This window comes from Colletotrichum truncatum (assembly GCF_014235925.2).
Source record: "Colletotrichum truncatum strain CMES1059 chromosome Unknown Contig_0003, whole genome shotgun sequence".
Classification (NCBI taxonomy): Eukaryota; Fungi; Ascomycota; class Sordariomycetes; order Glomerellales; family Glomerellaceae; genus Colletotrichum; species Colletotrichum truncatum.
The window spans coordinates 3,013,465-3,028,818 of record NW_027222400.1 but is presented as its reverse complement, the minus strand read 5'-3'; the positions used below and the strand labels follow the sequence as shown (position 1 = coordinate 3,028,818).

General features: G+C 50.4%; 4 protein-coding genes across 4 annotated transcripts; 3 read left to right on the top strand and 1 right to left on the bottom strand.

Annotated features, from left to right (window-relative positions):
* Window positions 1–5,650: 5,650 nt before the first annotated feature.
* CTRU02_205742 (ankyrin unc44) lies at window positions 5,651–8,514 on the bottom strand (the record flags this gene model as incomplete). Its single annotated transcript, XM_070204601.1, has 5 exons — window positions 5,651–5,724; window positions 5,814–7,090; window positions 7,150–7,259; window positions 7,319–8,015; window positions 8,075–8,514. 5 exons carry the CDS (start codon window positions 8,512–8,514, stop codon window positions 5,651–5,653), a joined length of 2,598 nt encoding a protein of 865 aa, XP_070061705.1.
* A 715-nt stretch (window positions 8,515–9,229) lies between these two features.
* Window positions 9,230–9,742, top strand: CTRU02_205741 (stress response protein yvgo; the record flags this gene model as incomplete). Its single annotated transcript, XM_036727733.1, has 1 exon — window positions 9,230–9,742. One exon carries the CDS (start codon window positions 9,230–9,232, stop codon window positions 9,740–9,742), a length of 513 nt encoding a protein of 170 aa, XP_036580689.1.
* A 599-nt stretch (window positions 9,743–10,341) lies between these two features.
* Window positions 10,342–10,467, top strand: CTRU02_205740 (uncharacterized protein; the record flags this gene model as incomplete). Its single annotated transcript, XM_070204600.1, has 1 exon — window positions 10,342–10,467. The coding sequence occupies one exon, from the start codon at window positions 10,342–10,344 to the stop codon at window positions 10,465–10,467; it is 126 nt and encodes a 41-aa protein (XP_070061704.1).
* An 811-nt stretch (window positions 10,468–11,278) lies between these two features.
* Window positions 11,279–14,758, top strand: CTRU02_205739 (nf-x1 finger transcription; the record flags this gene model as incomplete). The annotated part of the gene is made up of 4 exons (XM_036727732.1): window positions 11,279–11,739; window positions 11,792–13,444; window positions 13,496–13,638; window positions 13,695–14,758. The coding sequence occupies 4 exons, from the start codon at window positions 11,279–11,281 to the stop codon at window positions 14,756–14,758; spliced, it is 3,321 nt and encodes a 1,106-aa protein (XP_036580688.1).
* Between the last annotated feature and the right edge of the window lie 596 nt (window positions 14,759–15,354).

Here is a 15,354-nt window from a genome sequence, read left to right as displayed (position 1 = left end):
ACATCGCCTTTCTTGTCAACCCGTACCAGAAACCTGTAGTATACTCAATCTGTATCGAAGAATACTATACAAACAGTACGCGGACGCAGAAACATCACGGACCCCTCAGCTCTATTGACCTATTGTCTCCCAAGAGCTGGCCTGACTCCAAACAATACTTTCACTCTGGGCGCGGCTTGGCTAGAGAACGTGTCGCGCCAATTCTCCAGCATATCTGAATTGGTTGTTTAAAATCCCACTTCCTCTTTAATTTGCGCCACAAGGTAAGCAGAATTTTGCGACAACAACGACTGCTTTGTTTTTCCGAAACAGCATCCACTCCAGGACCCGTTTATCCCTCCGGAGTCGAGTGCAGTGGCTGTGGAGAACCAGATCCCACGACACGTCTCTTCCTTTGCCTCTCCCTTGCACCGGTCCAGATTGAGGCGCCAATGGCTGTTCACCGCTGTTGGGGTAGGCGCTACACCCAGTAAAGCCACTGAAAGGTTCCATCAATAAGATTCTCTCTGCTGGGCCTCACAATATCCATAATCCGCCACTTTTGAAGGCATTCTACGTGGACAATATCATGAATTCAACGACGATTTTGCCTTTTTCCGACGATAGATAAGCCTTTTATCTTTTACACAATATGAATTTGCCGGAGACACCTGCACTTGGCGCTCAATACAAAAGCGTGATGAGACTATCTAGGTAGCCATCAGTTGAGCCAAGTTTGACTGCCCCTATGGTGCCTTTAACGCTGGTTGAAGACCAAGAAATGAGATTCGGCAGAATGCTTGCTACTTTTTAGTCAACGTGGGCAACCATTCCATGGAAATGTCACTTGGAAACAAGCGCATCCATTGTGTCGGGCCACCTCAAGTGTATGGCACCAGCGTGGGCAGGCTTTCGATGTGGCTGTCCACAGCTCACACAGTATCAGTCGGAGCCTTGTGGCAAAGGGCGCTGCCACCAGATTCCCAGCTCTATGGATACTTTACACAGCCATGGTTGCCAAGAAGTGTCAGCAGAAATGGGATGCTTCACGCCGGCCACAAGCGGCTCGACTAGCATCGTGGGCGGGGCAGAATAGTAAAAACGAGATGGCTCATGGACTAGACCCACTAAGCCGATATATAGTGTCTAGTTGTTGTATGTCAGTTGCTGCCATCAAAGATACTGGGTCAAGAAAGATGGGACGAGTCAAAGGAGGATTGACTTCTTTCCTTGTTTGAGTGCAGGCTGCAGGGTCCAATGCATATGACCTCTGGGTGATCTGTGTGATGGGACCCACCGTCCTATGTACTGACTAACCCTTTGAGGCCACTTTCCAAAGTAGGCAGGCTTAAGTACAAGGGTGGAAGAATGGATGGCAAAAGCCCGTCTTTCCCAACTAACTGGTGTTGCTATGTGATGTGTACACACAGAGAGTATCCTTTACGCTTTCCATTTTCCGGCTGTAACTTCCCTCACCCCCCACTTGGACCCAATTTAAGCGAGCAGGACCCTCTCCATACTGAAAGGTAAAAGAAGTCTAGCGTGCTCTTCTCACCACACAAGAGACACCAGTCTCGACTCTTGTCCTTTGTCACCAACCTTATTCTGCTCCCTGATGCTGGCAACAAGCCGATGAAAGCTAGCTTTTCCCCCTCCTTTTTTCATCTTGTTCAAAAATTGATTCAAAATTGTTCAGCCCACGCCTTTGGCGACACTCAGCCCCTCGAGAGAACAGAAAGATGCCAATGTCCTATCATGGCGTCTCGGCCAGCTGCGTAGATTGATTCTTGCGCATCACCACCATCATGTCTCCATACCACGCTTTACAAAGCATTGCTTTTATTTTCTCTTTTTATTCTTTGTCTTTCCATCATGCTTCTGCCTTGGGCTCGAGTACGTCCCTCGCTGCGGCTCAAGTAACCCGATTTCTTAGACCAACAGCTTGGTCTCAGCTACGGCTGAACATGAATGAGATTGAATATTGTGACCCCACCCAAAGCCCCATATTTGATGCTGCAAGGACCAGGTCAGGCACCCGATCAGCTCCCGGCGGAGGTAGTCAAGGATACTGTCACTACTTCATACTTCGACTACAATGCACCACCCTCCCTGAGCATTCATTCGTTCAAGGCCGCTCCCCTATTTCTCCTGACCATCCCCCAGCTCACAAGCACCTCAATCGACGGCAAATTGCTTTTTTGTGTGGAAATCCTCCTTGCCGAGATAACTTCATCGCTCAGCTTATTTTCGTCACATCCCAGTCGACGCCTACCCAGTGCTTCTGCCTCCTCCTAGGGCAAGCAGCCTAGACGATCAGCTAAACGTCTACTTAAACCTTTTTCTCAAGAGGAACTCGAACAGTCGGACAACCACAGAACAACAATTTTCACAGGTATCGAAATTGCCAAAGCATGCATGATCATAATCTCTACGGGGAAATCCTTTCGTACATCGGAACTCAACCGCCACGGACGACTTAAACGGCTATGGGGTTGCAACCTCCTTGAAACAGACCTTAACTCTATGCGACCCGACTAGCAGCCTGGCCCTTCGATAGTGCATCGAAAATGGTAAGCTGGAGCGAAGGCACCAGAGGACAACCGCCACAACACCGACAAGTCGCTAGCCTTATTGAACATCATCCCCTCTTTCCCTCTTCCGGACGTCATTGGTTAATGACCACCCTTCCCACTCATTACCTGTCACTCTTCGGCTGTTCCTGGAGGGATGTCGTGAAGTGGGAGGCAGTCAGCTTAGCCAATGCCGAGCAAGGGTTCTGACGAATGCGCATTGGTTATATGATCTGACACCAGCAAGCATGGCATTGCACACTAATCTCCTCATAATATTCTTGTATCCAAGATGCATGGCATCTGGACATATTCATGACTTGTTCCCATGAGCAAGGTAGATTATTGGACAAAGTCGTACTCGCCGGTTCAGATCGTGGGCTTGCCCAACAACTTGCCTTTTATCATCTGAGACAAGATAAGATCACAGATCGCCCCATCGAAAAGGTATAGTGTATCGACCATCATTTCCTGAGCCGTTCAAGATGATTCATACCGACGGGAACAACATGAATCAATGACGTCCTGGCGCTAGAAGATTGTCATCCAGTCCACGCTCAGCACTCCACGTCATCAGCGCGAAATGGGTATCAGTCTCAAAAACTCACTCTCGCAGACCTCAACCCTTATTGTCAACGAAACTAGCCAACATTGGAAAATCGGTGCCGCGGGTATCTATTCCGATAGCTCTGAGCCTGGTGCAATGTATGCACGATTTTTACCTCTCGAATAGTCCAACAAACAGCCGCCGTCTCAGCGATGAACGCCACTCGAGTAACTAACTAAAGGCTAGTATAGCTTCATATTGAACTGTTCACTCATCCTTATCATGCACCTTACTCCTGAATATTTGGCTCCGGCGGGAAATTCTTGCCGACCGGGCCGCGGCCTTTGTTTTTTCAATTTGGGACTACCAATCTATCGGTTCTCGCTTGCTTCCGCTTCGCACTTGGCTGGCAGTACTGTAACAGGATCAATGCCCGGCTTCCAGTCGGAAGGTGACTTACTAACTTTAACATTATGAGACGACAATGTCGATTTTGCCATTTCCCCCTTGCGCCCATTGCGAAATCCCACAGCTGGCGCCATCAAGGTTTCCCGGGGCCACGCGGTTACCAGCGGCTGCAGCAGAATTAAAGTCTTGTCGGAAGCTCGTGCGAGACCTCTCATTCCTGATGTGATTTTGAATCAGGAGTTTACCGAATCAATCACTCCCCATAGGCATCAGCATGAACTAGCTAAGAATAGATCATTGTATCTTCAGCTCCTGAGCAGCTGACATCCTGAACTTCAAATGGCCTAAAGAACAAATAAATCTGCCATCCACAAGTCTCTCTCCCTTGAATTCAGGGCTATACGGTTGACAGAACTGGGCTTTTTCAACAACGACGAGAATGCATCTTGACAGCCAGCCGAGTTTCTTGGCAAAGCAGCAGTTACTTGCCATCTGAACTATACAACATCTGCACAGACTTGGGGGCAGCTTACGTGGTAGAATAGTAGCGCTGTTTGTTTATGAGGGTTTGCGAACCAATTAATGCATGGAGAAACGCGGCTTGCAGACGGCGTGCCGACCGAGCTCTCTCCACAAGCTCTGACTCTGTTTATCTCCTACCTTGCGTAAGCCTCCTACACTCTAATCACCCAACGGCACCGGCGCGAAACGTGGCTTGGAAGACTCATTTCCACATCACCAATCGTTCGGAAAGGAGAGTTTGTGTCCTCATTGGCTGTTGAGCGAGGCCCCCCCAGAATTCTGTTTGTGTTCCCTGGTGCTGTCTGGTTCAACCTGCTTCTCGTAAGGGCGTTGTGGTCTGGGCATCATTCCTGCCAAGAAGACGGACAGAGGCCGTTTCTTTTTTTTTCCCTTCACACGCGTGGTTTTTGACAATACCAAGCTTTGTGGCATCGGTTTGGGTGTTTAGGATGACTTGAAGTGAGAAGAGTACTGGTCTGGGTTCGGGGACGATGTTCATAGCTTTGCCTTGGCATGTTTCCATTACGACTGAGTGATTCCTTGGCTGGTTGCAGGGTTTAAAGGCTGGCGAACCCCCCCTGTACTTTTTGTATTGGTTCAAAGAGGATCACGAGTGAATCGAACACCGACTTTTTTTCTGCGACTAAAGCCCAGAGGGTTGATGTCTGTCTATTGTGCAGAGCCGAAGTGTTTCGGTCTGTAAAGGTAGACCACGACTGAATCGCAACTGAGACGACATTTGTACCTCAAAGATACGGCGGAATCGACGCAAATTGTAAACCGGCGGGGCCCTGGAAGGGAATGCGGAAAACTGGTCAAGGGAAAGATGGTAGTGGGATGGTGGAGACTTACATTCGCAGCTCTCATAACCAAGCAATTGTGTTCCGTATGGGTGTATTTGACGGCGGAATAGGGTGAGGTATAAGTAATACATCTTCCCGGCACCAAAAAAGTTGTTGCGGTTTCGCTTGATTTCTTGCGCCTGTGGGCAGCTTGCCAGGGCTCTGGAGTGTTTTTTACGTGCCTGTCCCAATGGTAATACTTATCCAGTCATGGAGAACAATCATGGGCCCTATCTGGGGATTCTTGAGCTTTGAATGACTTTTGGATTGGCGAGCGTGCTCCAGAACCTGGGGGGAAATCATCACCGTATCGAACACGATACCAAGGAAGGGAGGAAGGAAAATCGCTTCAAGGGCCTGAGCATTTGTTCAAGTTAAATGCTCACACTTAGCTAATCAACAACGCTGTAACTACATTGGTAAAGTTATGTCGTAACACACCGATACATCTCCAGACCCTAAGGGAAGCGCAATTTTCGCCCTCCCAAGGCAGCTGCATACGAGCCCACCAGGAGTTTGTAAGCTAGAAGACGCTGACAGAAACGAAATCATCAACAGGTGTCAGTCGCAGCTCATCAACCAGCAGCTTCGCCAATTACCATATCATAAGACGTTATAGCCTTGGTTGTCACAGGAGTGGTAGCCAACATTTCAAGACTTTTGCCAATATTCAAGATCGTGGCGGAGATCAGAAACACAAACTAATCTGTATGGCCGTAGCTAAATCAACATGTGGGCTTGAGTTGACACACATATACCCAGTAGAAGCCCGATGAAAAACGTCAAGACCATTGCAAAAATGTAGACAAACTCCAGCCGTTTTCTTTGGCCATTTCTTCCCTGGAATCTTGCTCTACTGACGATAAACCGGTTAGCTGTTTGGGGAAACCCAATTAACCAACGGTGAGATGGAGAAGGATTTGGTCCAGATTATAGGCTACTTACCATGTGCGACAGAGGAGAGTCGTCGGCACTTCAAAGCCCGTTTCAGACACTCATATAGCTTTCGGTCTGTGTCTATGTCAACATATATCTTTGGAAAAGGGAATGTATATGCCAATCCTCTTGTTGTCACTCGCGGATGGGCGAGCTTCATGTTAGCGGTTGCCAACTCGATAGGAGTTAAGCCGTAGCCGCATCTCCGCTCCACATCGACTCCTTCTTGTATCAGTAGCTCAAGCGAGTCGAGAGACCCAAAATCGACGGCGTATATGACGGCACTGATTCCGAGCCAGTCTTCACACTCGAGCGCTAGGCCGGCATCCAGAAGATGCTTCAGGTAAGGATTCCCGTTTCTTACAGCGTCAATGACTTCCGAGCCACATCTTCTCCCGTGGTCCGTTCTTGCTGGTTGGCCGTCTCTTCGACCACATCCGAACTCGAGAACAGCCTTGACTATGGGCAAGGCGTCTATGCATCCCATTGCGATGTACAAGGCATTATGGCTGTGGTGGTTCGGTTGCCGTAGAAGCCAAGGCAGAATCCACAGTTCTGAATCCGGGGAAGCTAGCTGTTTACCCCAGATAGGCTTGCGCTGAGTGATGAATCCCCAACGCTCAAGGAGTTCTTCCAGTACTGAAGCGCACAAGTTGTATTTCCGTTGGAACCATTCTTCCTGCTCTAGGCTTGCCCCTGCATCCGCAAGAGCTACCACGACTTCCAGGTTCCCTTTCCGGGCGGCGTGACGGATATAGGTTCGGCCGTCTAATGGCTCTGTTTCTTCTAGATCAATACCGCGACCGATGAACTGTTGAACCATCTCTACAGTCCCGTAAGAGCAGAGCGTTCTCATAAATGTGGCTCGCTCAAAGTTCCCCGCATTTCTAACCCATTCTGCCTGCTTTTCGGGATCAAGCTCTGGCAGAATCTCAAGTCGCGAGCGGTTATCAGATGAGATATCTGCCGGTGTACGGAGGTCGCGATATTCTGATCTCAACTTGCTTCCAAAGACACTGGTGGATCTTGCAAGGGAGGATACCAGCCACAAATCTCTCGGTTGAAGGTTTTGAAGCATTTCGAGATTGATGAACTTGTATAGGTAGTCTGTGAGATATTGAAGACCTTGCGGCATCTGAAATATCAAAAGACATGAAGATTGGCCGTTTCTGTCAGAGATTGCCATATCTGCACCGCGTTCTACAAGAAGGCTAGTCATAGGTCGCATCCTATTGTAAGCCTCTTCGCTCTCGAGCATGAACTGACAGCATTGCATGAGGGGAGTTCTACCGGGGGTTAGTAACTATACCGAACTTGGTTATAGGCCAAGGGGATATTATCATACCTCCCACTCCGGTTTGAAAGATCATAATCAATGGTATTTGTCGATTGCAAAACTGTCTCACAGAGATCGAGCATATTGGGGATTCCCATGCCATGTCTTACAACAATCTCCTATGCTTGTGTCACTATCATCAGAACACTCGCAAGTTTCTGCAAGACTGCGAGCTTACATGGAGCAATGAGTTCCCGGATGGGGCAAAAACATCGGTTGGATGTGCTTTGCCCTCCGTAAACATGCGACGTATGGCCGAGGCGTCTCCAGCATTCAGGTATTTGCGCAGCTCTGGGCTATGGTTGTACTCATATCGTCTTGGGGCAAATGTGAAAACACCTGAGGAGGCCTTCTTTAGATAGAGTCGAAAAACAGATTTTGCCCAGAAGGCGAAAGGATAGAGTGATACGTCTAGACACCAACACTTCCGGATGTTGGGCCCACTTCCCTGTGAAAACACGGAGGACTTGACAAGTCGTCCGGAGACAACACCGATGGGAATATAGGTTGAGAAAACCTGGCAGATCAGCTCACGAGCAACTAGGTTGGTCTTGCTGAAGAGGGCGTCTGTCTGGCTCACAGTACCGGGGCCGACAACGCTCGAATTATCTGTTGCACTCTTGCTTGTTCCCATGACGAGTGACCCTGGATGTTTGACCGCAGACTGAATGGTCGCAATCGCATGCAGTTCCTCGGAACCCAAAGTTGAGCTTGATAGACGACGAAGCTCTCTGACGACAACATTGCGAACCCCCCTTTCCAAGTCTCGATCTTCATGTCGCCCCGGCAGAATAAAGACTGTTCCAGTATTCGTCAACGCTGCTAAACGGCGTCCCTGCGTCCTCAACTCGTACGTGAAATCCCTATTTCTTCTCCTAAGTCCAGCGAGACGTTAGTCTAATTTCGTGGACCTGTGCCAAATGGACAGACAGACTCCTGTATTACACTGAGCATAAACATGAACGAACTCTGGTGGGCTGAGAGAATCCGTTCAAAGCGTTCTACTTCGTGGTTGGATAAAACCTTTCGAAACCTTGCTCTCACCATTTTTGAGGTCCTAGAGGGCTTGGAGAACTCGTCTTGAAGTCTCTCCAACGTCTGTAGTAAACCTGTCAAGTCGGCCTTGGTGGCGGCAGCGTGATCCTGCCAGGATGCCGATAAGCTTGGGACTCTGCCCAAGGCTTCTACTTCAGGAGCTCCCAAGGATTGAATCTCATCCAGAACGCTCTTGAACCTTTGCATTGCTTGAAAAAGACGAGTGATTTCATCCGGGGCCTCGGACAGCTGGGTTTGTAGACGGTATAGTGCGCCGAAGCTTTTGAGCAGTAGCTCGCCAAAACTATCGACGCTTGCAATAAACGCAAAGACCTCCATGATGGTAGTCCAACCAAAAATGTATATGATATGTGACTATGATTTCAGCGTCGGCGGATATTTGAAAGCAAAGAGGAGCCAAATGTAGCCAGGGTACGATTGGAAACGGCTCATGCAATGCACCATTGCGTCGGAGTATTCTAGAATCTAAGACTGGGCAACTCTTCATATAAAGGTCGTGATTTCAGTATGTTTGAGCAGGATCTGTCTCGAGAGTCTTATGACATAAGTGAACCAATAGATCCCCCGCACCTCAATGTGCAAATTCACACATGAATGATCACCCATTTATGCCTCATTTATGCGGGGTTTCGGTGTAGAAGTTTGTTGAAGCCTTCTTTTTTCTTCTTTAGTTTTCAATTGGCCATTACCAGGCCCCTTCTGTCGTCCTCGATACTGGTTACTTTCCATACAGTTACAGTGAGGCTGCTTACCAGGACTATCATCTTACCTAGCGGGCTGTCGATCCTGGCATGTGATTATATGATGAACGACGCCACCTGTATTGGAGCAAAAGTACCATGCAGATGTATTCCAGCGATGTACCTCAATAAACTTAGAAAAGAAGCTTTACTTCTGCTACTCTTGTTCATATAAATCCCTGTCAGTGTCCCATAAGATAACTGCGACATCCCCGATTATCGTGGTGACCACGCAACGATCGTAAAAGATTCCCAGAGCTTGAAACTACAGCATAACCAAAGTAATCGATACCATGGGCTGGATATATTGGCTCTCGTCACCCACCTTGGCTATAATTGCCGTTGGTGGTCTCTTTCTCTTCTCATGGCGGGTTTACACGTGGCAGAAGAAGAATCGTCAGCAACCTCCTCCAGCAACCGAGCAAGCTAAAGTCTCGATGAGCGAGGAAATCCCTTCATACATTACAGCTTCAGATAACGATACCATCCGCCGAGACCAATGGGTTGGTCGGCTGGTAGAACACGTCTTCCGAGACCGGCACCAGCGTAACTACAACGTCTTGGTTATCAACAACAGCCTTGAGTATCACTTTAACAGCACCGAAATAGCAGAAGACAAAGTCGTCCAATATATGGACCCCATAAACGGTTCTATTCCATTTCGAGTTCTCGTCTTCAATGAAGGGCAGGTGGTCAACTTTGGTGAGGGAGGTTACGTCAACTGGCACTTCATCGGCGGTTGGACTCGGCATGGAGTTTCTTCAGTCACATTCCACCCTCGAAAGCGAAGCGGGGAATCCAAATAGAGATTACGATTCGATGTAAACCGCTGAGTGCTCTAGCGGGAACCGGGGAAAGGGGCACAGATGTGGTGCATGCAATCCTGCAACAGCATTAGAGGGTGGTACTTGTCATGACTTAGCCTGAAACTTATAGCAACAATCACGACCTTACTGTCTTTGTCATATGGGCAGCCATTGCAACGGTCTAGTGTGCTTTACCTATTGGATAGCTTGCAGTATTGCAAGGACGGCGGACACTGCCATATTACTCTGCAAAATGTATCATCGTCAGAACGAGGGAGAAATCCTCTAGTCAACGGCACTGTAATTGACTTTCGAGCTTGCTAGTACAGAAGTTCTCGTAAGAGAATTTTCAGACGAAATCGACATGTTCAAGAAACTGCTGGTAGACGGACGTCCACAGTGGGTGAGTAATGAATATATGATTTGCAGGCAACTAAGTGAGTGAGAAAACCACTCAATTACCATACTTCAAAATGGCTTATTCATTCAAGACTTCTTCTCTACTTTAAGGTTTCACAACTAGTTTTCTAAACGTAGTATTGTGAAAAAAGAACGATAACCCGCCAAAAAGAGCAAAATCTACACCAACAGCAAAAGCAATGCGCCGAGGGGGAATCGAACCCCCGGCTCCCCGACGCTGCTGGATGGCAACGGAGAATTTTACCACTAAACCATCGGCGCTAGTGGATGCTAGAAATAGATTGAATGTGACATTATGTAGCTAGAGATGTCGACGTCAGCCAAGTTTTACAGATGAGAGTATCATTTTTCGAAGCTTTGGAGGCAGAGATTCGGAAGAACAATTTTCTAAAACATGAGAGTAAACCAATTGGCTGCTCTAAATGTGATATAACCTTGGGCAAGCTTAACAGCTTCCCCCACCTTTGCATCCACTGAGGCCAATGCTCTGTGACAACCACCCAGCTAGATTTTGCGACAAAATGAATGCCAAGCCTGCAGAAAAACCTTGAATGGAGCTGTGTATTATCCCTATGCGGCTAGGAGCCTGCAGGATAGCATGACTGAGCGATGCAGCGGTTGAGTCAACCTGAAATGAGCAGCAAAGACTGCGGCGGGAACGGCCGAGCCTCCTTGACACTTGGTGACTCATAATGACTGGCCGGAGCTTATTGGAGGGATTCCTCCTTTGGTCAGCAGCCTTAGAGCGGATATAGCAGGCAGTTGCCACACCTACCAAAGTCGGGGACCAAAATTTTAGCGGGGCCCACCGAGCCCGAGTGATTGTGTCCGGGGCCCATCGACAACCGCTCCCAAAGTGACTTCTGCCCTCTCGAAGGTGCTTTGATAATTATTAAAAGTCGCCTCCCTGGCCCACGTATCTCAAGTCGAAGGAAGCTTTAAGGTCTCACTCAATTTATTCTTTTCTTCCCTACACATTCGCTTTTTGCGAAGTCGCTATCGCCTTTGTTTGTCGCGCCCATTCTGGTAGCACCTGTACGAAGCCGCTGTATTTCAAAAAGCGCAATCACCATTTCATTCACTCAGCAGACGTCGACACTACTAAACGGACCAACTATGTCGGAAGGTGGAGAGGTTCAGACCCAGGTTCAGACGCAGAATCAAACGAGTTCGTCCTCTAGAGGAGGCCGGAGAGGCAGGTCGGGAAGAGGAAGAGGCGATCGTGGCCAAGGTAATGGTGGCCGGCGAGGTGGTGGCAGGAATGCCGCCGCTCAGCCTCAGAATCAGAATCAGAATCAGACGGCGGTAGCCTCTGAGACGAATTCAACTCAGCAGACCGCACCTGAAAGCTCAGCGTCCGGCTCAAGCAGGAGAGGGAGAGGCCGTGGCGGTTCGCGAGGCGGTCGAAGAGGCGGCGCGAGCCGTGGTGGCCCCGGAGGAGGAGCCCCCATCTCCGGAACTCAACGCACATTTGGAGGCCGCTTAACCACAGCCGCCAACGATGGTGGGAGTTCCGCACCAGATTTGAGTGCTGAGGCACCAGATTTCATCCCGGGTCAGCCTGTTCCTCAGCGAGCGTAAGTTTCACCCTTGCCACTTACTCGGCTTTCAATACTGACTCAGTTTCAGCGCGCGTGCTCCTAAGCAGAAGAAACCTCAGTACCCTTTAGCACCAAAGTCCACCGCCGCGGATTTGCCAACAAGGATTCACGAGGATATCAGCAACGGCCAGTATGAATGTGTCATCTGCTCCAGCGAAGTACTCCGGCCATCTCGAGTCTGGTCTTGTACAGTATGCTGGACGGTGCTGCACTTGTCTTGCGTGAAGAAATGGTACACGAGCCAGCTCAAGAAGGACGACGATACGCACTCGTGGCGTTGCCCAGGATGCAATTCCAACCTGACGGAGGAGCCTACCACATATCACTGTTGGTGTGGCAAAGACATTAGCCCCAGAAACGTCCCTGGTCTGCCTCCGCACTCTTGCGGGCAGACCTGTTCGAAGCCTAGATCGACATGCCCGCATCCTTGTTCCCTCGAATGTCACGCCGGTCCTTGTCCTCCTTGCACGTTGATGGGACCGACCCAATCGTGCTTCTGTGGCAAGCATGAGGTTACGAAAAGATGCATTGAAACCGACTACGGCAACGGATGGAGCTGTAAAGAGATTTGTGGAGATCTGCTGCCGTGTGGCGAACACTTCTGCGAGATGCCATGTCACGCTGGCTTGTGCGGTAGTTGCGAAATCCCAATGCAGTCGAGATGTTATTGCGGAAAGGAGCACAAGGAGATTCCCTGTGAACAACGAGGGGACTTGGAGCTGTCATTCAATTATGGGCAAGTTTCCAACTCAGACTCAGAAGATATTTCTGAGGAGAGCTGGTTTGATGGATCTTTCGACTGCGGCTCGACCTGTGGCAGAAAATACGATTGCGGTCATCACGCATGCGAGAAGACTTGCCATCCCCAGGATGAGGTGGCGGCGCACTGCCCATTCTCCCCAGATGTCGTCTTGAACTGCCCTTGCGGCAAGACACCCTTGGAGGAACTCCTCGATCAACCGAGACAGTCTTGCCAGGATAAGATTCCGCACTGCAAGAAGACTTGCGGAAAGAAGCTGTCTTGCGGTCACAAATGCGTCGATACTTGTCACACCGGTCCATGCAACCCATGCTTCCAGAAGATGGATATCGTGTGTCGTTGTGGCCGCACCACTAGCTCTTCTCTCTGTCACCAAGGCGACATCGCTACGCCAATGTGCATGAGGGTATGCCAGGCCCAGCTCAATTGCGGTCGTCACAAGTGCGGCGAGCACTGCTGCCCTGGTGAAAAGAGAGCAATCGAGAGGCAGGCCGCGAGGAGGAAACATAGGCCACAGATTACGGATGAAGTGGAGGCGGAGCACATTTGTGTTCGCGTTTGTGGAAGGACATTGAAGTGCGGAACGCATCAGTGTACGCAGATCTGCCACCCCGGACTGTGCCCAAGCTGTCTTGAGGCAGTCTTTGAAGAAATCAGCTGCGCGTGTGGAAGGACCGTCCTTCAACCCCCTCAGCCCTGCGGAACTCGACCCCCTGAGTGCCGTTTCGACTGCACAAGACCACCGCCATGTGGTCACCCTTCGATCAAGCACAACTGTCACCCCGATGATGTCCCTTGCCCGAAGTGCCCATTCCTCGTGGAGAAGGATTGTATTTGCGGCAAGCAGCGTATGAAGAACCGGCCATGCTGGCTGGAGGAGACTCGTTGTGGTCTTCCTTGTGGCAAAAAGCTCAAGTGCGGGTAAGTGAAGCTGGCATCATACGAAATGAAGACATACTGACCGAAGATCAGCACCCATACTTGCAGAAAAGAATGCCATCGCCCCGGCGAGTGCGAGGACGCCGATATCCCCGGCTCGCATTGCGCGCAGTCGTGTGGCAAGACACGCAAGTCCTGCGAGCATGCCTGCCAGGACTCCTGCCACGCGCCTTATCGTACGTCCGCTCTCTCTCAAAGCTCTTCAATCCCCACTTTACTAACGATTATACAGCATGCAAGGAAGACCGCCCATGCCAGAGCAAGACCTTCATTACCTGCGACTGCCAGCATCTCAAGAAAGAGGTAAAATGCCTTGCCACGAAGACCAACCCGACTCCAGAGCGCGAGACCCTGAAATGCGACGACGAGTGCCTTCGTCTTCAGCGTAATCAACGTCTTGCCGCCGCCCTCAACGTCGATCCTGACCACACGGACGACCATATCCCCTATTCCGAAACTACTCTTAAGCTCTTCCGCGAGCTCCCCCTTACCTGGGCCCAGAACCAGGAGCGCGAATTCCGCGTCTTTGCCTCAGAGCCGTCCGAGAAGCGCCTGCGCTTCAAACCTATGCCCTCGTTCCAGCGCGCCTTCGTGCATGCTCTGGCAGAGGACTTTGGTTTCGACTCGGAGAGCCAGGACCCGGAGCCCCACCGCCACGTCTCCGTCTTCAAGACGCCGCGATTCGTTTCCGCCCCGAAGAAGACGCTGGCGCAGTGCGTCAAGATCCGCAGCGATGCCGCCAAATCTGCCGCTACGATGTCCGCGTCTTCGGCAGCGGCCGCCTCCGTCCCGGAGCCCTTCAACGCCCTCCTCCTGACCGCCCCGCGCTTCGGTCTTACGATTGACGAGGTTGAGGCCACCATTGCGACTCATCTGAAATCCTACAACAATCTGTCCTTCACAACCTCCTTCCTTCCCTCCGACGAAATACTCATACGCGCGGTTCCCGTCACTTCATGGGGTACGACTCCCTCGGCAGTCGAATCCTCCCTTTCGTCCCTAAAACCGCTCGTCACTCGCACCGTGACGAAGGAAGGCCTCGCCGCGTCCGCGATCCTCGTCCACGCCGACACGAACCTCAACGTGCTCCGCCGTGAGGGTGCCACGGCCGACGCAGGCGGATGGAATGCCGTTGTCGGCCGAGCAGCGGCACAGCGTAGGACGTTGGCGTCGGCTAAACCTGCCGATTCCCGCCCTTCCAGCGGCTTCGTGAGCTTCTCCAAGCTCTCGAGGAAGAAGGTCGTCGAGGACTCCGTCGCAGACGACTGGGAGGCGGCCGCTGACAGCGAGGAGTGAGGCGAGGTCAAGCGGTAGGGATCAGGGGCGCGGATTGACAAGTTCACTCGGCCAAGGAAGTCTCTCTTTCGGCCGTCTGTTGCGAACAAGGGTAGAGGGCTGGATATATCTCGCCCTGTGTTTCTACCTTTCTCTACGCTCCATCCATCCCTCTTCTTTTGACGATCGGTGGGGGGGATAAGGTTTACATCCCACGGGAGACACATTGTAGCTGAAATGACCGACAAATCATGCTTACGCAAACCTTTTGAACTTTTGGGATTAGGAAACGGGACTCGGGGGGGTTTATCAAGTTAATAAGCTTCTGCAATAACAGTAGGAAAAAAGAAAAAGAAAAAAGAAAAAAAAAAAACAATTATTCATCAAGTCTTCCATACTATCCAAATGTTTAAAACAATGCTTCCCCCACGTTCCCATCGGCGTAGATCCCCCCCTCTTCGATCTAAACGTACATCTTGCGTGCTTCTTCCGATAAATGCCCCCCGCCCTCTCAACATCCCGTACGCGTAGGTAACTCCTCCTCCGATACATGGAATAGCGAGATGCCACGTCAGAATACGATGACGGGCAAAATTAGGGCCCTCCCTGTCCGTCGG